We start from the raw sequence: 20,098 nt of genomic DNA on the forward strand, positions 1-20,098 counted from the left end.
GTCCTTCTTCTTTTCTTTGGCTATGTGCCGTTGCGCTGGAATACTATGAACGTGAATTCACTGTATAATATTGCCACAAAGTAGAATGTTCCCCAATGGTGCTGGGAGAAAATCTAATTGGTTTCAATTGATTTAATTCACCACGGAAACCAATAGGAAGCGCGTCCAATCGGTGTCCGAGAACCTAACTGGCCCAATTCGAAAAATTCGATCCAATTGGAACCCATGGGCTTTTCAGCTGGGCACCTAGAAAAGAAGTTCTCAAACATCCAGTGTAGCTTTCCCCCTTAACTTGGTTGCTTGGGACAATATATGGCAGACTTACGCGCAATTCTATTAACCCATTGAGTATCTAGCTCTATCCTAGATACCAACGCCACGTACGGCAGGCGGGCGAAATAAAACGTTCCCGCAGGCGCTGGGTTTCTGCTCGCCCAACGGGTACGTCACGACGTGCGGCGTTAGTTGAATGCTTTTCATTCATACACATCATCGACACCCCCACGACTCCGCTCTCGGACGCACTATATAAACGTTCCCCTCAGCCCGAGCAAGCACGCCCGCACCCACTGTCCGGCACGAGCACACGTGATTCCGACGGCCCGGAGGCGATAAGGAACTTTTTGGCAGTCCCCCTGGCTGTGCGGAAATCCCACCCTGCCGATCGCACAGAGTCGCGGCACCTGATCCGTGTGCAGTGCGTGTGTGTGTGTAAATTGCGACTCGCTGGCAGGCTCACAGCATATTGGTTCTTACCTCTATATTCGACCTCTCACAGTGCTGCTTTACGCGCCATTTTCTTTGTTTTGTGCATGTGTGTTTGCAAAGAGAGATTATTATTGTTATTATCGTTAGCGCTTAAACGCGAAGGGCAGGCGTTAAGGCGGTTTCCATTCCCATTTCTCCAGGACACTCCTCCCTCGTTCGTTTCAAGGGTCAGAGCATGCTGGCGATATTTTGATGCGGTCGCAGCAACGAAAAGTTTGCGTACAACCATACGTAACACCTTTCTCGTAAATAGGTCGCACATTAGCGCCTTTGGCATAATCTCTTCCAGATTCAGTAATGCCCGTTTTTTATTGCACGTAATTATTTATGTGAAAGCGCGTAAGCTGAAAATGTTTCTATTTCTTTTTTCGTAAGAATGCCTTTGTTCGGGCCACTAATGGGATTTGCGCACTGCTTGTGTAGTAAGTCAAGCCAATCCGAAACGTACCGCGCCATGTTGTGTTTAGGGATTGCGTCGGTTGACTACACGCCGCATTTTATCGGCACATTCTGAGCATAACTCAAAGCAGCGAGTGGTCTCGTGTCTCTCCGCATCTGCACGGAGCCACCAGCTCTGCTTATCTGCCCGCATATCATAGGTAAGGGCGTTCAGGGTCTGCAGGCAGAGATCCACGCTTCTCCGAACTGGGGAAGCAACATGCCTCCGCGCAGAAATACGGCGCGGCGAGGCCGTAAAACAGGGACCCTGGCCAGATGCGCTGCATCGTCGGCAGACACGTACGCCGCGTCGGGACAGTTGGAGAGCCGTTTACCAGCTGCGATAGTGGTGGTAGAAAAGCTTTCCGAGCCCGTGAGCGTCGTTCGAAAGCTGGCGTCGAACGCTCGCGCCGCCGTTGAACCGAGCGCCAAGAAGAACGAGGCAGACACCGAGGCTGCGGCCGTTGCGGCACCTGAACCAGTGGAGCTGGAAGAAGCCCCGGACAGGGCTGGTGGCGACGCCACCGACGAAGAAGCCGAGGACTCCGCGTTCGAAGCGCTGGTCCTCGACGCCGACGACGACGAAGGGGCCTCGCCGGGAACAGTCGAAGACCAGAAGGCGGACGACAGCCAGAGGTACAGTGGCGGCGAGGAGGAAGAAGACTCCACGCACGCTGAAGCGGAGAAAGTTGACCCAGAGGGTGACGAGAACGCGGACGCTGCCGACGAAGAGACTGCAGGCGAGGCGGAAGGGTGCGACATGGACGATGACGATGCCGACCAAGAGGGCCGGGCGCTCGACGAAAGTGCGGAGAACGTGAACGGCGAGGAGTACGCTGAGGTCGATGAAGAGGGCGCCGAGGAGGCCGGGGAAGAATTGCAGGACGGCGAAGAGGTGGCCGAAGCTGCGGAGGAAGAGGAGGAGGCTGAGGGCGCTGTCGAAGAGTGGGACGGCGAGGCCGACGAAGTTGAGGAAGGCGCTGAGTACGAGGATGGCGAAGGCGTCGAGTACGAAGAGTGGGATGAAGACGTGGACGACGCGCAGGTCGTTGATGACGTGGACGACGCGGAGGGTCCCGAGGGCGGCGAAAACGAAGATGGGGAAGCCGCCGAGGCGGAGCCTGCGGACAGACAAGAAGACGAGGCAGATGCGGAGTACGTCGAAGAACAAGAGTGCAAGGATGGAGCCTTTGCTGAACACGACGACGAGCAAGAGAGCAAGGATGGAGCAGTTGCTTCCTCTGCGGGAGATGATGCTGGTGGTGGTGATACTTTTGAACAAGCTGCAGCTGGGGATTCTGAAAACGCAGATGCTGGTGATGACAATGCAGCAGAGAGTGCAGAACTTTGTGTCTGTGAGGGGGAAGAGGGGCAGGAAGGTGAGGCGACAATGGAAAGCACTGCAGATGGGGAGGTGCAGGGCGAGACAGCAAGCCTCGGAGGTGATGGTGATGGAGCTGCAGGTGACTTAACCTCTGAGCACGCTTTCGTCATGGTGGAGGAAGGTGGGGACGAGCCCTTGGTGGAGGTGACCCAGCTGACTGACCTATGTCCCGTCATTGAGCTTCAGCAACCCGGGAGCATCCCAGTTTCAGTCCGGGACAGCATTCAGCATTCGGTTCATCGCTTCATAGAGCGACTCCTCCGGGACACACGAGAAGTGGGTGCACCTCCAGATGACATGAGCATGATTGGTCAGGTGAGCTAAACCAATGCCAGAGCTGCATTTCGGGGAGGTGAAATACGAAGGCACCTTTGCACTGGTATTAGAGAGCAATACCCTGCACTGTTGACTCTTCTATTTGATGTGTAGCTTTACCACATAAAAATGTACTTTTAATGAACTGGTAAACAGAGTGGGAAGCTGCGCTAGTTGGTATAATCAGCTTGGAGCAACATTTGACATTCGTTACCACAGCAAAAGCCTGCATGTTTTTCAAATCCAGTTATCACCACCTTCTTTGACTTGCACAGTGAAAGCTATGCCAAATGTCCATCACAGCACCCATGACGTCATATGAAAATCTTCTGTTAAATGGCGGCAGCAGCAGAAAAAGATGGCATGAGAGCTGTGGGAGAGCACTGTCCTGTTCCCTAGCATGTGCCATTATATTTTTGTTCTGCTTCCACCAGAGATTGATGTATGTCCATTAAGAAACTGCAAGAGGGCAGACTGAGTCAGGGAAGAAATGCAGTTTAATGACATCCTAGTTGAAATCAAGAAAAATAGCGGGCAATGGGGGGGGGGGGGGGGGGCGCTTGTAATGCAAAGGGAAGGTCATCATCACTCCCTTACTCATCAGTCCCTTAGGGTTACAGAGTGGATTCCAAGAGAAGGCAAGCTTAGCAGGGGTCGGCAGAAGGTTAGATGTGGGACTGAGATTAGGAAGTTAGCTGTAGTTGGCACAGGAGAGAGGTAATTGGAAAGGTAAGAGAGAGGCCTTTGTCTTGCAGTGTGCATAGGCTGATAATGATGGCCATAAACGAAACAGACTTAAAGAACTTCTGCTGGAGTTTACTGTAGACTAGAGATTAAAAATCTAAGTGCTCTCTGGCAGATATGTGGAACAAGGCAGCATTAATTGAAATCAAGGAAAAGATATGGTGATGTTAATTTTTTTCTTTCTTGGGGGTGCCGATTAGAAGGGTTAGTTAGAAAGGTTAGGCAGGGTTGGTGGCTCGCTTGGTGGCTCCTTGTTCTCCTATTTCTTGAGGCTTGTGTATGTTGTATTGGTTTGCTGGATATTTTCATGGACTCATCAGAGTGCGGGACATATATATTTTGTTTGCAGTAGCGCTGTTGTGTGTGAAATTATGGTAGTCTAATAGGTCCTTATTTTATAAATAATGTTTTCAATCATTGTTTTAGAAAGTTTGGGAGCATAAATATTTTACCACCTGCCATCACTGTCAATTCGGAATGACCTTTTCTTTGAAGTTGCACCAAACTTTTCGGCTTGAGTACTCTTGACAGTGCAACGTACGTTTTTGTCTTCCATTGATTACCAGTGCTGAATCCCACAGCATCAGTGAAATCATAGTAGACCCCTTAGTGAATTAGGCAGTATCGTAGTACCGGGTGGATAGTAAGGTCTATTATCTCGTTGACTGCAGTGGAGGAAGCTGGGAGCAAAACTGGTGCAAAGAATGGCAGCTTGACAGATAAAGGCCCACAAGCAAGCATTATGCCTCCATGCCCTCTCCCCTCGTCCCTTCCATTTTAATGATATGTGTAGGCGGAAGGGCAGTGTACTGAACTCCCTTTATCGTTCACTACTTAGTTGAACAGACTGAGACGTAACACGTGCGCAGTCAAGTCAAGCAACACTAGGAAGAAACCTATACTCCGTTTCATACACAGCAGGCAACGCTGCCAAAACTAGCGCGTCTGTTTGCACATGCGGATTCCGCGCCCAAAAAGTAGTTCGCCCCACAACAAACGTGAAAACAACCATATTTCGTTGCGACCTATTAATATTAAGTGCCGTGAATGGCAATCTCCTGGACTTTGCTTCACCTCGTGCCACATTTTCATCCTCCAACTCGTCAAGACTTCGAGAAGTAAGAATGACTTTGGCGGTCTGATACACGGTGGGTAGGGCGAATCGCCCTTAGTCCATCTGTGCCTGAAAAGTAGTTCACACTCAGTGAAAATTATAAAGGAAGGGTACAAGTCCTTAGCATCTCATAGCTTCGACCATAATTTTCATTTCTACCACTACATTTTATACCGCTCTTTGTTTTTGTTTAAACACGCGCTGAGTTTTCGAGAAGAACGAATGATATGGTGGAGTAATACGGTTTCGCAGACTCACTATTTCCGCAGCCTCCACTGCGTTGCCTGCTATGTATGAAATGAGTATAGCTGCCACAGTGCTGCGAAAGTACTTGCTCATGTGTCTGTGGATCTCGCGGAAGTGAATTGAAGTCTCCCAATTTCCGCTGGATAGCGGCCCGTTAGGGGGTACACAGCAGTTGAAACTTTTCATTAATTATGCATGAAACAGAGTCAAACTTGGCATAGATATGTGACTTTTTATGCTTATTTTGGAACTGCATTTTATTTTAAGCTAAGTGGAGTATTTGCTAAGTAATTACAATTATACATTTGTAATGTCACCCCCGGGGCATTAAATACTAAGACAAAAGTGAACACTTTTTTTTTTTTTAGTTGGTGTGTTTCCAAGGCCATGTTTTGTGCAATAAAACTATTCTTTTCTTTTAGATGCCCAGTATGGAAATGAAAGGTCGACTCCCTTGCATAATTCCATGGAAAATTTTTTACGAAAATGAATTTCAAAAAACATTTCTTGTGTACATAGGAAAATCAAGGGCTTTACTGCACTCATGAACATCTCAGAATCCACACGCAAAAAACAGGACAACTCTACTATCATTTGTTACAAAACGCCGAAGGGATGATTGTTAGCAACCGCAGGGAAAGTAAAAGCTGAGAAAATCAACCTTAAAGTTTATTTTCTTGTTTTCCTCATTTATAGCCTCGTATGCTTTTTGTTGTGGTCAGAGAAATGAGGTGTCGCAACCAACGAAGGCTCTGATCTTCTGATCTGCCCTCTTCATGGTGATATTGAGGTAGTGGAAGTCCATGTCCGATAACAACGGAATTTGCGAATGCACTGGGACCATCCGCAGCATAATTTGCTCACACATTTCGACCACCATGCATTAAAATTTGCTCGCACATTTTGACGACCACGCATCTAAAAACCCTTATTTTCTGAGTTTGTACTGCATATTTCACTGTACTTTGTCATCACAAGGCAGGTGAACACCTGAAAAAAAGAAAAATAGGAAATATTGACCAAATTTTCTACTTTATTTGACGCGTCTTCCCTTAAGCTTGCCCGTATGTGTGCTGCTTGTCGGCTTAGTCTGTGGGCCCCCCTCTCTGTTGTGCAGGATGGGAAGAAGGCTGTCTTTGGCTGCACCCTGTGCAACGTGGAGATGGAGCAGCCTGAGCAGTTTGACTACCACGTGCAGAGTTCGCAGCACGTCAAGCGCCTCCGCTGGATGTACTTCATGGGCCTCAACAGTGAGTCCCTTTTCACTTGCTTGCTTTAAAGGCGGACTCTGAGGGCAAATGGAAGTTTGCCTGGCTTGATAGACGGCGGTAGTCCAATGACAAAAAGTCCACTTCCGAGTTTTATTGCCTCGAAAAAGGCGCAGGGAGGTATGATTGGACAGGCTTTTAAGGGGCCGGCCCTCACAAACACTAGATGGAGGTCCCTAGTACGGGACCCCAGTGTCGTCGGCCGCTGCCTGGGCGTGCTCAACCAGGGCCTTTTGGACATGTAGGTCAGAGGAGCCGAGCAGGGTCGCCTCCCAGTCCTCCCGGGTGGGGTTGGGGTGTTTGGATGTGGGGTTCGGAGTCGCTCGACAAAACCACAGGTCAGGAACGACGCTTGCTCCGAACACCGCCACCACCACCAGGGCAGGACTGCCGACGACTTAAAGGAATTGGATGATGGGAGGAAGGTTACTAGTGGGTTTATTTACATTAGTTACATAGTCGGAGATTACAAGTGAACTTCTCTCCGAAGAGAGGATCTTAATGTTGGATCATAATGGAGGATGCAAAATGGAGCATCCCAAAAGGAGCATCCAGAAGGAGCATGATGGAGCACGATTTTTCGCTGCACTCTTTGGCGAGTTTTATACAATTCTTCGTCCCTCGATTCCCCAGGTTGAGGACGTCTCCGCCAGGGTGGGAGTGGTCTAAAACTTGCATTATCGTGCACAAGCATGCACCACCGCACATAAGGATACGCCCTCGTCACGTGTTGAGCCAGGGAGAGAGGAGGATGCCCTAGTGACCACGTCGACGGCGGAGGGGTATGATCTCATAGCCAGCCGAAAGATTCCACACACCGCCGACACCTGTTCTTTAGATGTCAGTTGACGTCCCGGACAAGAACGCACGGTCGGGTCCAGTAGCCGAAAGGGTCGCTTCGTTCCTGGCGACGCCTGCGAAGGCTGGCAGACGACGACCGCTAATCCTTTGCCGTTTTCCTACGCCGACCGTCGTCTACCCGGAACCAGGCCACATTAGTTCCCTCAGCTTAGTCACCGGCATTTGGGATTAGCTACCGCTCTATCACTGGGGCGGCCTCTCCGCTTCGCCCCGAGCCCATCCGGGCGACGCTCTTCGGTGTACTCGGGTTGGGAACGTGGGAGCGATTCTTATCGCGTGGCTTGGGACCATCCCGAAGAAGCTTAGCGTTGGCTTCCAGCAGGTGAGAGATGCTGTCTCCGTTGCTAATGATGAGACCCGCTGGCGCCGATCTTAACAGGGTGAGGGGGGATAGAGGGTTGGAGGGGCAGGCCCACACCATGTGGTAGATGTCCGAAGTCTTCTCCACATAGTGCGGACAGCTGCCTGAGAAAGAAGGAGGTGTTGAGAGCTGCCGGGCACAGCAAAGTATTAATATACAGGTTGAGCAGAAGCTGCTCCTTTGCCTTTGATAGACCTTTACACGGGCGGGGATACAGGCCGTGGCCAGATTGATAGACCAATGTCTTTGACGGAGTACGCCGGAGTGAATTTGAATTCCTAATCGTCCGGGTCGGAGGAGCACCAAGGACCAAGCTTTTGTGGCTAGAAAAGACCAGAAAACGAAATACATCTATCGCCATCACTGGCTGATTTCGTGAACAGCTTGTGTCAACAGTGAATTTTTGGCACGGATCCCAGAGGCTTATTAAGGGAGTAATTACTCATTGGCGTCCACCCAAGTGCTGCCATATGGCTATAAAAGGAAGCTAAATGGCTTGCACAAAAACTTCATAGTTAAAGAAAAATCCGTCGGGGTGTGGGGTTTGAACTCGGAACCACCGCCTCAACCTGCAGTCACTCCACCAACTGAGCTAACCGGTACGGCTAGCATATGGTAGGAGAGAGTGAACTGATAAACACCTCGAAGTGAGAACGGTATTGGTCCAAGAGGCAACATGGCACTGCCATTCACTCTAATATGGTGGCAACCCATCCTCTTTTGGTAAGGACGTCATGGGCTTGGATTGACTGGGGGTACGATTTTTAAACCCAATTTTCTCGCTAATAATTGTGTTTTTTCCTGCTGAACAAACATCAGCGTACCCAGAAGGAGCCAAAGGATCAATTTTTACTAAGAGCTGTAATTGCATTCATCCCCAGTGTCTCTTTAAGGGCCTTCACAAGGGGGTGGGCAAGTATGAAAGGTATCGATAAAAATACTGTTCAGTGCCTTGAAATAAGCAGGCAGGGTATACGGGAGACTGTTATTGGGATAACTGCTGGAGTTAGTGGCTGTTGGTACAATGAGCCATCAGTGTTGGTGGTTAATTAGCTGTGCTCAGCTAGAGGGGTGCTTTTGAGTCAGGTCTACCACTCCTTATGGTTGCAGTGGTGTACAGGAATGTCACATTTTTTATATTTTTCATTTTGTTTGAAATAATTTTGGGCTTAGGAGAGGCTGCTTACTTGGCGGCACGTTGAGCCAGATTATTCTCTAGTACATGGGTCTGCAGGACGAAAAAAATGGGAGGGGTTTAATGTAGGTAAATCAAGTACATGTGCAAAAGCAGGGGATGATTAAGCTCCACCTTAAATGGTTTTAGTGGGTTAACGATCGCAGCAAGTTGTCATACCACTACCACCCAGTGGCGCAGCGGTTAAGCGATGCTCCACTACATTGGAATGTGGCCATTTCTATGACAGCCACCGGCAGGGATTATGTGACCGACGTTGCTCTGTCTGAGCAACCTCTCGCGACCAATCATTAATTTAACTGCCATGGTTGTCAGTTGCTCACAGTCGGGTGGGCAGGTTGTGATGACACCACAAGGTCACAAGACAGGAAACACAAGACAAGGCAAGATTTTTGCTCCATGTTTGTACGCCTGGAATAGTGGTTTTGCACTAAAAACAACGGCAGCATTGTGTACACTTGTTATGGCATAAATTGCTTCCTAAGTAATTCCGCGGGCACCACAGAATTACTGTAGCTTTCTCCGTTCTGGTGATAGGTGTGGTATGAGTTGTTTATTGTACCAAGCTGCACACAGGCTGTGAGGGATGCCATAGTGGAGGGCTCCGGAATAATTTCGACCACTTGGGGTTCTTTAACATGCACTCACATAGCAGAGCACTCTGGGGTTCTTGCGTTTCACCTGCCATGGCACTGGAATTGATGCACATTGCACAAAATGTTATTTGCAGTGTGCGTACTTTTGGCTTGCCGAATGCCATTGATGTCTTTCTGTTACATACATTATTCTATAAAAAACACTCGTGATCTCCAGCACATAAATCCTTTTTTGAACGTCTTTGTTGCTGCTGCAATATTATTAAATAAATTAAAAAAACAACAAATATACGGACATTTGGGTGAAAGCAGCTGCTGTGTTTTTTCTTTCTTCAGCTCTGTTAGGTGTTTGGCCCCTGAAGGTGAATGATAAGCGTTGACTCAGGTGTGATTGAGGTTCTTTTACTTGAGTTCGGAAACGAAGTGGCCTTGCTGAAAAAAATACGTCCCCTTTGGCAGGACGGCCTGAGTAAACATTTCTCACCTGGTGTTTTCATTAGCTGAAAGGATTGTGAACCTTTTATCTGGGGAAAAAGAAAATAGAAAGGAACAGAAGGAGTGTTTGTATTAATACACCTGGTGGGCTGTAGTAGGGTGCGGATAGTTAACAAACGCTAGTAAGATAGCAGTGGGTCATAGTAGGCATTTCGGTTTATTAGATATTGACAAGTTGTAGTACTGCAAATTAAAGCCCTTGTAATTGGAGGAGCATAGAGTACATAGATTTGTGATTGTTAAAAAAAATGTGGGTTTCATTGCAGGGTCGTGACAGTTATTCTGCTGTCTTTGGTAACGTCTTTTTTTGTTAGGTAGGCATCTAAGGCGTGTCTTGATACTTGTGTCTTGAGTGTTAAGTGACCCATGGAGTAATGTCACAATTGCAGTTGGCTTTTGTTAATCCAAACATCTGGTTCGTTTGAACTTGTGCATTGCTCTTGTCAGCATCTAGTGCAATTAAAAAGGTAGGTTGCAAAAAAAATTAAAAGGGTACTCTTGATTAGGACTCTACGTAAGTTTAACAGATTTCACAGTGGTGCCCGTTCCTGGCTTTCGCAGTCCTACATTTTCTTCTGTTAGAAGGTGAGGAGGAAGCTTCTAAATTCATCTCTCCCATAGACCTTTCCATAGGGCAAGGGAAATGTCGAAACACCTCCTCACTGGACTGTCGCAAACTGGTTCCGCTGCTGCTTCCACCGTGTTACTGTCAAGTGCATGAACTGTCCGGGAAGCAGTGTGAAGACGCTCACAGAGCCCCGATTGGAAATTTCTGTGTATGGCTCTCAAAACCTGTGCACAGTGAACCAAGTGGTTGCTTATCTTTTATGAACACATCAGCACAGATGGGAGGCACTGCTTGCGGCCCTGCTCCCCCCTTTAACCCCCACAGGAACCCTGTGCCACTCTTGCATCAAGAAAAAGGGGTGTCGATTGCATCTTCCAGAATGGAGAATGAGACCTAAGCACATACCTAAGCACCCATTTCAATGCCCACAAGGCGACCATCATTATGCTGAAGAAAGAAGTCCACTCTCCCCACCCAAGCTAGACCTGGCTTAAAAAAAAATTCCTCCCTTCCCCTGTGTCAGGTAACACTCAGAATTTGCATTACGGACTTGTAGCACCCATTCCTGGCTTGGGGGAGGAGGATTACGGAGAGGAGCATTGGAGAGTGGTCAGGGTGGGACGCCAGATGCAGCTGGAAAAACCGACTGCTACGATGTAAATTTGCGTTTCAACAACAAGTGTAACCTTCTTGTGAGCATTGTGGTCCCTTTTCGAGCTGGAATTGCGGAGTGTTGACAGCATGTTAGATACCCCTCTGGTGCCTTGCTGAGCAGGTGGCAACACTTCAAAGACAGAGTTTTTGGGGAGAGAGCAGTGGATCTGGTGTGGATGAAGGGACTTATGGGGATTTTAAGCCCTATGTCTCCGACTACTAGTACTACTTTTACTATTAATTGCTATACTCAACTGGGCCAAATCCAGACAGGACACAGCGGAATAGAAGAAGCATAGGGCACGTTGTGTGGGTCTATTCGTTTCGCTGTTCTGCATATAGTACTTTCGGTCCTCTCGTGTCAAGAAATATAGAACCTGTGATCACAAAGATGCCTCTTGACTGATAATAGTGGGCAGCAGCTCCAGTGGTTTTATGGACATGTTAAGAGGTCTCCTTGATTTGGCTAAACTTTCTGCACCAGTTCAGGTGGTGCAGCGCTCTCACGCTCGACTTGCCAGTGCAGCTGGCATCACCTGCACTTTGACACTCGGTTTGACGTCGCGCTGCACTAGTTCTGTGCTTCTGCACTTGCTTCCCCACGAGTTCTTTTCTCGTGCAGTGCTCATGCAAGTTGCTTAGCGCGCTCCATAGCAGACAAATAGACGACTCCACGCCCATGCATATTTTAGTGACCGTCGTTGAGACAGCCGCATAAACGTGCTAGACGCGGCATCCTCGCCGTGCCCTTTCCAAACAGCTGAAATGACATTGTGCGTGCAAGTGTAGGTAAGTGCGTGTAAGCGACTGGCTGGCAGGCATATTGCATATGGGTTCTCACTAGGGGTGTGCGAATATTCGAAATTTCGAATACAAATCGAATATGTTTGATATTCGATGCATACTCGTATTCGAGAAATTGATATTCGAGAATTTCCGAATATCCGAAAATTTCCATATACTCGCCATCGATCGTATACTGCGCAGACTTTCATAGATTCGACCATGGCAAAACCACAATACCTGGGCAGATTAGCTGATGGTCAAGTTAAAAATGCCAGGAAACCAATACAGCGGTCCTATTCCCTTCTCCGTCATTTATCACGCGGACCGATCACATTCCGATGCCGCAAGGCTTCACCTCGTGAGAAATTCCGCAGGTGGGCTTTCCCACAAACCACACGTGCAGCGAACAAGTTGGCCGACGGCCGGCTTCGAACAATCGCAACGCGTAATCGCTCTTTTTTTTAATCCTTCCATAATGCATTACATATTTAAAGCCCACATCAGAAGAATGCGTCCGGTCGCCTTCATAACTCTCCGAGCGTGACCTCCGCCATCCCGTTTTGTAAACTACGCTATGCAGAAAAGCCTACTTGCGGAATGTCGCGGGAGCCTCCTGAAGGGGCGCATAGAGTTGTCACAATAGGGTAAGCGATCCTGTAAAAATCTCGCCTATTGCGTGGTGCATTGTAATGCGTAGTTTCGGTTTCTGAGCTTCGCTGCTGCTCCGCGGCAACTGCACCTGTCGGGCCGCGCATTCGCCGGTAGTCCCCGCACGGCTCTCGGACGCCGACTGGCGCGTCGCAGGTTATTTCTTTTTCCCTTTTCGAAACTGTATCGCCGTTCCGACGCCAGTGTGTGTTCCCCAGCCCCTTGCTTCCATTTGTGTTGCTCTTCCAGTACTCCAAAACGGGCGGCTCGTCAGGTGTTAGCGCGATGGAGCCGTCTCATAAGTCCTTACTGAATCTTCGCATTTTTGGCAGGGTTTTTTTTTATCGGGGGGGGGGGGGGGGTAATTTTATGAACTGAGGCCTTCGGATAAACCGGGCATTTCTTCCAGTCCCTTGAACTCCGAATGAATGAGGTTTTACTAGTCATCATGTAATTTTTTTTTGCCAATCTTGTCATTTTATGCATTTTGTTTCGCATGGCCTCATTATAGTTTGGATACTGTTATGCTGTCTAATCAAGTAGTTCACATTTCTGTGCACATCATGTTTTTATACGGTACTGAGGCTGTCTTGTTTTGTTTATTTTAGTTGCAAAGACCATGCACTATTTTGAAATAAATAAGGGCAACAGTATTTGTTTATCATTTTCTGAAATTTTTTTTTGTACTGAACAGATATTTGATTCTATATTCGAAGCCATTTTTTCTTCATATTCGTATTTGATTCGTATTCGAAAATTTCAATATTTGCACACCCCTAGTTCTCACCTTTCCGTCCAGCCTCGCGTGTTGCTTTGTGTGAAAATATTAGATGCAGCACGATGGACTGTTTGCGTAGGAGACAGAAGGTGAGATGTTTTTTAATACGTGGGTGATCACAGCGTTTGTGATATGACTTGCTGCGACATTTTCGGTGCACTAGAAGAGTGGAAATACCACACGGATGGAAGCGAGGGATGTATTGACGTGGGAGCGGCAAAAAGTCTTCAAAAAAAAAAAAAAGATCTCCAACAGGGCAGTTGTCGTACCAAATGGTGTGCAGCTTGGCTGGCTCACTGATTGCGCAGCCTATAGTTGCTGTCGGCACGGGCTGGCAAAGACTGGCGACGAAGCTCCGAAAACAAAACTACTCGGCCGCACTCTCGTGGCCTATCGATGGGAACAAGCTGACCGTCAACACACCTGCCTTTGCGTGCAGATCAGAGGGGCGCAGGAGAAAATGTAGTATGTAGTTCAGGCCTGTGGACGAATATCTGGACAATTGCCTGTCTAGCATGTTGTGTCTAGACACGGCGCCTCTTCAGGTGTCTATCCAAATTGACCAATGTGAGTCCCACGGCATCCAAATAAGCAAGCTTCTGACACCAGTCTGGTGTGACTCTGGCGGCATTCAGAATTTCTGAATTGACGGGAGCCAAATAAATGAGGTTTTACTGTAGCAGCACTGCCACTCACACGTTTTCGGAATGGAGTATGGTTCCCAGACCGGCACTGGTTTCCAGGTGATGACAGCGGCCATACGTGTCTCAAAAGCTGACTTAGTGTCGTTCCTGGCATGTCTTGAGTCCGAATAAACCGGTGCGCGCACGGTTTCACTCCGAATTAACGAGTGTGTAGTGCCATTGACTTATGTGTGTTTTTGAGAGGAGGGAGCAGGGAGGCCGAATTATCAGTTTCCGAATTAACAGGGGCCATATTAACGTGATTTGACTAGATGCCATTTATGGGGCAGGTACGAGAGCTGTGCTCGGGTTAGACTTGAGCAAGGCCTTCGACAACGTCTCCTGCAAGGAAATTCTAGCCAATCTGACATTACTCCCGGAGAGCGAGTATTTAGATATCTATGTTCTTTCCTCTCGGGCAGGACCTCTGAACTTATGGTAGGTGAGATCAAGTCAGGTCTCATTCCTTTGGGGTCACACTGCAAAGCTCCATCCTCTTGCCTTTTCTCTTTAACTTCTCTCCTATTAAATTCCCCCCTAAACATGCCGCCATACAAGGGCTGCAGCACTCTCTCTACACGGATGACATTACACTGTGGGTAACCACAGGAAGTGATGGTCAAGTAGAGAGTACAGCAAGTGGTGGATGGGATTGAAACCTATGCTCGAAGATTGGGCCTCTCGAGTTCGCATCAAAAAGCTGAACTTTTTGTCCTTACGAGACAAACTTGTATGCAAAAATGGTGAGAATTATGTCTTCCCGTCCCCCTTAAATATGTGTGTTAAAGGCCTCCCTATTCAGGAGGTACCTACTATACATATTTTGGGAATGTGCATACAAACATAACGCAAAAACAAAAACACTAGACAGACTCAAAACCACTGTCCACATGTCGGCACGACTTATCAGATAAATAGCCAACTGCAGACGGGGCATCAAGGAAAAGAATCTTTGTTGCCTGGTCTAGGCTTTTGTTCTGAGCAGAGTCATTTGCTTAGTTCCCTGCCTCCGTCTGGACCTCACTGAAAGGAATAAAGTCATGAGTGTAATCCGGCAGGCCTACAAAGTCGCTCTTGGCCTTCTTCATAATACCTCTGCAGAGAGAATGCTGGGCCTTGGGGTCCACAACACTCTCGAGGAGTCGAATGAGGCGCACTTCGTGTTGCAGATGGGGAGACTCACTCGTACTACTGCGGGTCGAGCTATCCACTTCCGGTTAAAGATATGTTGTGAGCTCCCAGTCAGAGGCACAAATACACAACTAGCCAAACACATTAGAGGGGATCTGAAAAGGGCTCTAATAAAGTTTAGGTATGCCTGGGAGGTTAAAGCACCCCGCTTCACGAATATTGTCCACGAAGAATTTTTTAATGTGAATTGTAGAAACAGAGTTATCTGTAGTCAAAGTTTGAATTTCAGCGTCTTCGTGCTTTTCCCTCTCCTCTCGTCACTTTTTGCACACTGGAAGGTCGGCGCTCCTCCGCCGGCCCTACCTCCTGGGGAGAGGTTCCTGACCCGCCGGAGCTACGTGGCTTATTGGCCGCATCCACGGTAGCTGCCTGACGTCTGAAAGAATCTAACCAATAGCCATCTCTCAACATGTATACGAAGATGCGAGCAACGGAGGAGGCTGCGAGCATGAAAAAGTCGCCGGGAAGGGCTCGCCAACTTTGACGCGTGATTGTGGGTTCTCTGCTGCTTGTAGAAGTGTTATTATTTTGATCAGGTGTTCATGACAACACAATGCAATGATTGAGCAAGTTGATGTCCTCTCCTCAGAAGGTGTTTCAGAGCCCCTTTAGGAAAGAATGTGACCCCATGCACCATAAAGGCCATCGCCAAACAAAGGCTTGCGCCCTGTACATCAAGTGCGCCCAGTACAGCAATGCGGTTTACATGGACGCAGCAAAGCACAAGCACAAACAAGTATGCACTCGCGCCGAGGAACGGGTCTAGCGATCCGCTGGCAGCCGCGTCTATCGAGACCAACTGCTCCGAGGCTGCGAAGGAGGCCAGTACTCCCGCTGATGTTATATGCAGCGACTCAAAATTGGCCGTTCGCAATTTCACAAAGGGTTGTATTTCAGCCACATCACTCTGCATCCTTAAGAATGTAAACCAGCCAGCCCTTGAGAGAGGTAGAATTGATTTGGGTCCCGGCTCACTCGGATAATCTGGGGAATAAGGCAGCTCACAATGTAGCCCGAGGTTTCGTTGACCAGGCAGTGGGCTTGCCTGCTCCTTCGAATTTTTCGAGAGACAGCTTTACCTCATTTCACGACATTGCCAACCATTTTAGGCTGGAGAGGCGCGTTTACATCCCCCTCCAGAACAATCTTATAACTCAGGAAACTATGTGGCGTTGTCTTCTGACGCGCTTGTTTCTAAACTCTTCACTGCTAGTGCATATGTATCCTAGCCTGTATAACCCTCCAGTGCAAACACTGTGGTATTCGAGCTATTTGTGATAACATCCTATGGGAGTGCTAGAAGAACCACCTCCGGCGGATTTATTGCAACTTCCTTCTCTAGACTGGTGGGAGGCCGTGCTAGCCAGAACAGATTCATGGACGCTAGTCCGGGTCATTGAGTGGGCCAACCATGTCGGCCACATCCAGGGGCTGACGGCCACCTAACATGATTGTCCTGTGACGAGCTCTTTGTTTTAACGAAATAATTGTTCTCCAATCAAATCCAGACCTGCCATGGGGGCCAGGTGGTGGATTCATGGGGACACCGACGCCAGACAGTTTTCGCCGTCATGGCCCTGCTTGTGCTGTCACGTTAAAAAGCCGCCATGTCCAGTATAGGTGATCTGTAGGCACCAATATGTGCATGTTATCTGGCCAAAGCTGAAGTGCCGCCTCAGTGGCTCAGTGGTTATGGCGCTTGGCTGCTGACTTGAAAGATGTGGGTTCGATCCCGGCCGCGGTGGTAGAATTTAGATGAAGGTGAAATTCTAGAGGCCCGTGCTCTGTGCGATGTCAGTGCACGTTAAGAACCCCAGGTGGTCAAAATTTTTGGAGCCCTTTATTATGGTGTCCCTCATATCCTGAGTCAATTTAGGATGTTAAACCCCCATAAACCACACCAAAGCTGAAGGGACTGAAGGCGCAGCATATTTTTCGGACTGCAAACATCCGGGCTTATTCATACTTTTGTGAGACGCCACCAGCTTTCCTATGGGAGTAATGGAGTAATGCACTTTTCCAACGAATTTTTCCGAGAGGAGCAAGTCTGAAAGTTCCTGTTTGAAATTAACAGCATGTTTCTGGTACTGATCCCACTGTGCTGGAGACGCTCACTTGTCTTTTCTGTTATCTTAGTGTATCTCTGTTGAGCTTTCAAGTCATGTTTCCAGGCTGTTTGCTGTTTTCCTTGCGATCGTTGGGAGTTGTTGCACAAAAGCGGAAGGCAGGCGCGCATGGCGACCGCTTTAAACCATCAGTGTTCCTATCATATGTGCACAGGGCACATTCGATAAACACTTTAACCGCCAAATTAAATTCCGAAATACTTGCCAAAATCGCCAAATTTTGCTTGACCCATTATGGGGGGACTGTTGTCAGGCTTAAAACAAGTGCTAAAGGCTCGAAACGCGTTTTTTCATGGATAGTTACCGCCCTCTAGTGCTGAAAATTGCAACCAGATTGCCGACCGTAACTCGTCTTTGGCGATTGGAGCAGCATAACATCGGGCCAGATGAGTGCTACTCATCATTGGCGATATTGGTACAATCTCTCATGACGAGTAAAGCTAGGGGTTGGTGGTTAAGGGGTTAAGAGGAGCATTGCTGAAATCGGAGAGGCTGTTCGCATGTACTATACAAGCCAGGTGCCTATTTTCAAGCCCTCATTGTTTTGTAAATTACGAGGTGCGTGGTTCTGTCGCGGAATTTAAAGTGCAGAATGAGGATGGCAGCTGTCGTGAGCTGCCCACATTATTGCCTTCATCCACTGTGGTGGCACGAAAGAACTCCCAGAAACGGCGGTCCGTCGCTCAGGAATGGTCTGCTGTCAGTCGCTTTGGTGACCAATGAATCTAGCAAAACGTTTATCTTTAGACCGATCGCTGTCATTTCTACCTCTGTTTTCGTGGTTTGAATGGAAGCTGTATAGCTTTCCTTTGTAGCTGTATGGCTACTCTTGGGTGAATGCTAGTGAATAATTATATGCTCCCTTATTTGCACTTTTACCTTCGGTGACACGAGGCTCAAGAAATAGAAAAGTGCACCAAAGGCCACTGATGCATAACTTGACACTCTAATTGAGAAGGGCCACTACGTTTAAAAATGCCTTCAGAAAGCTTAGTACAGCACCTGCTGACATGCATCCCTTTTGTTAACCTCCTAAATTTTGACATTGGCAGGTTGGCAGGCCTGGATTTTATTCTTGATTGCCCATAACAGACCATTTCTTAAAATATTGAGGCAAAACTCAACTACATTGCCAGAAGTGTGGCTTTGTCATTGATATTTCCAGTGGACATATTACAAGGATTATGCGAAGAGATCTCGTGTGCAAGTTGCATGGCTGAAATAGCAGTGGCACCATTTGCGCAATGTTGAAAAATTTGTTTCGGCAAGTGGGGAGTGAGCAGTAGTGTGCTCATTGTGTTTTTGACACCACAAATGCCGTGTTATTCTTAGAAATCGCCTTACTTCGTGTCGCTGAATTTTTACAATATGAAAATTTGCTTCAGCGAAAATAATACAACACAGATGGAAAACTTGGGGGGTGGATTGATTTGTAGAGAGGGGAAAATGTGTAGCAAATGTTCAATTTTAAAATATTCTCTGCCAACTCTGACACAGTGTTCAACTTGGTAGCGTTAGCTATGGGAGCTTCAAGTGTTTACATTAGTGCACTCAGCAAACGTGGAGAATACCAAAGCTAAACATCCGCAGATGTTTCCTTCCCGGAAAATCTCTTCTAAGACACAAGGAGTGCCATCTACCTCAAGGGTTTTGCACGAATGTTGCGATTTACAGCCGCCTTCGTTATATCCGCTATATTTCCTCGTTATATCAGTTAATAAATTTTATAAACATGTGCATCACAACACGACAAATCGTTTGACACCATCTGGAACCCTCTGCGACAAACGGTTCGGTAATAATAGCCGTCCGAAGGTCCTCGGTATGAACGGTTTGAGGGCAGAAAGGTCATCTTTGCGAATCCGACGCATATTTTGGGCTTCATCTCAATTAGTAATTTTATCCTCAGAAAAATGCCTAGTCATTTGACACCACTTCAAACATTCTGCGTCAAATGGGTGGCCCCCAATTTTACGCAAATGGTAATCACGGGGGGGTCCTACTTTGATGGCTGCTATACTGGCTCGTATATAACGGATCGAAAGTGTAGGTATCATTTGAGGCGCTATGTGCCCACTGTTTCTATGTGATATAGTGTGGTCACGGGGTAACTGTTTTGTTCAATTTGACCTTCATTGCAGACAGCCGCGTCCTTGACAAACGTAAGTAGTAAGAGCTAATGCTCTTAAAAATATGCGGGTGCTTAATTGTCATTATGCGATGCTAGTGTGTTAGCATCAGATCTTCTCCTTGCTTTTAATTACTTATACTTATCTTCTCCTCACATTTTTTTTTGTATACTTTACATTGTATTTCTTTGCTCATTAAAAGTTCTCTTCTCCACTTTGCTGAGGTAACTGCTGAGCAGCTTTGCTCTTTGCTGGGCCATTCTTAGTCAATTAGTCACTATCAATTTTACTAACTGGGGAGGTTTCTTCCTGTGGAAGCTGCTTTCCAGCCTTTGTGCAAGTGGAGAGGGTGTTTTCCTTTCCATGGCGAGTCATCTAAGGCTAATGCATTAAAATTGCTTCGAAAATTTTCTGCAGTTGCCCTTCAAAAAGGTATGGTATGCTTGTAGGTAGGGGTCTAGCCAATGTGCATTTCGTCGGCCTTGCAATTGCTTGTGGTTTCGGGGTGGCTTTTTCTCCTTTTGTTTTGTGAGCACCAACGTTTTGGGGTGCAGAGGAACTGAGCCAGCTGAACTGCCGTGTGTGCCACATCTCGATGCCCTGCCGGGAACACCTGTCGGGCCACCTGCGCAGCGACCGGCACGTGTGCCTCAGCAAGGCGCTCAACGTGCACCCTGCATACTCCGAGTACCTGCTGCTCCAACACTTCGATCGAGGTCAGTTCTCTTGCTTGAAAAGCCATCAGCAAAA

General features: G+C 47.8%; 1 protein-coding gene across 4 annotated transcripts in view; it reads left to right on the forward strand.

Annotated features, from left to right (window-relative positions):
- Positions 1-514: 514 nt before the first annotated feature.
- The window catches only part of LOC144099521 (uncharacterized), a 69,547-nt gene continuing 49,963 nt past the window's right edge, over positions 515-20,098 (forward strand). The window contains exons 1-3 of one of the 4 annotated variants that reach the window (XM_077632892.1): positions 515-2,905; positions 6,127-6,259; positions 19,903-20,064. In XM_077632892.1, coding sequence (XP_077489018.1) covers positions 1,427-2,905; positions 6,127-6,259; positions 19,903-20,064 — 1,774 coding nt within the window. In that variant the 5' untranslated portion in view covers positions 515-1,426. The remainder of the gene's footprint in view (positions 2,906-6,126; positions 6,260-19,902; positions 20,065-20,098) is intronic. The other 3 variants (XM_077632893.1, XM_077632890.1, XM_077632891.1) reach the window with 3 other exon arrangements.

The sequence above is a fragment of the Amblyomma americanum genome, chromosome 7, assembly GCF_052857255.1.
Source record: "Amblyomma americanum isolate KBUSLIRL-KWMA chromosome 7, ASM5285725v1, whole genome shotgun sequence".
NCBI classification, from domain to species: domain Eukaryota; kingdom Metazoa; phylum Arthropoda; class Arachnida; order Ixodida; family Ixodidae; genus Amblyomma; species Amblyomma americanum.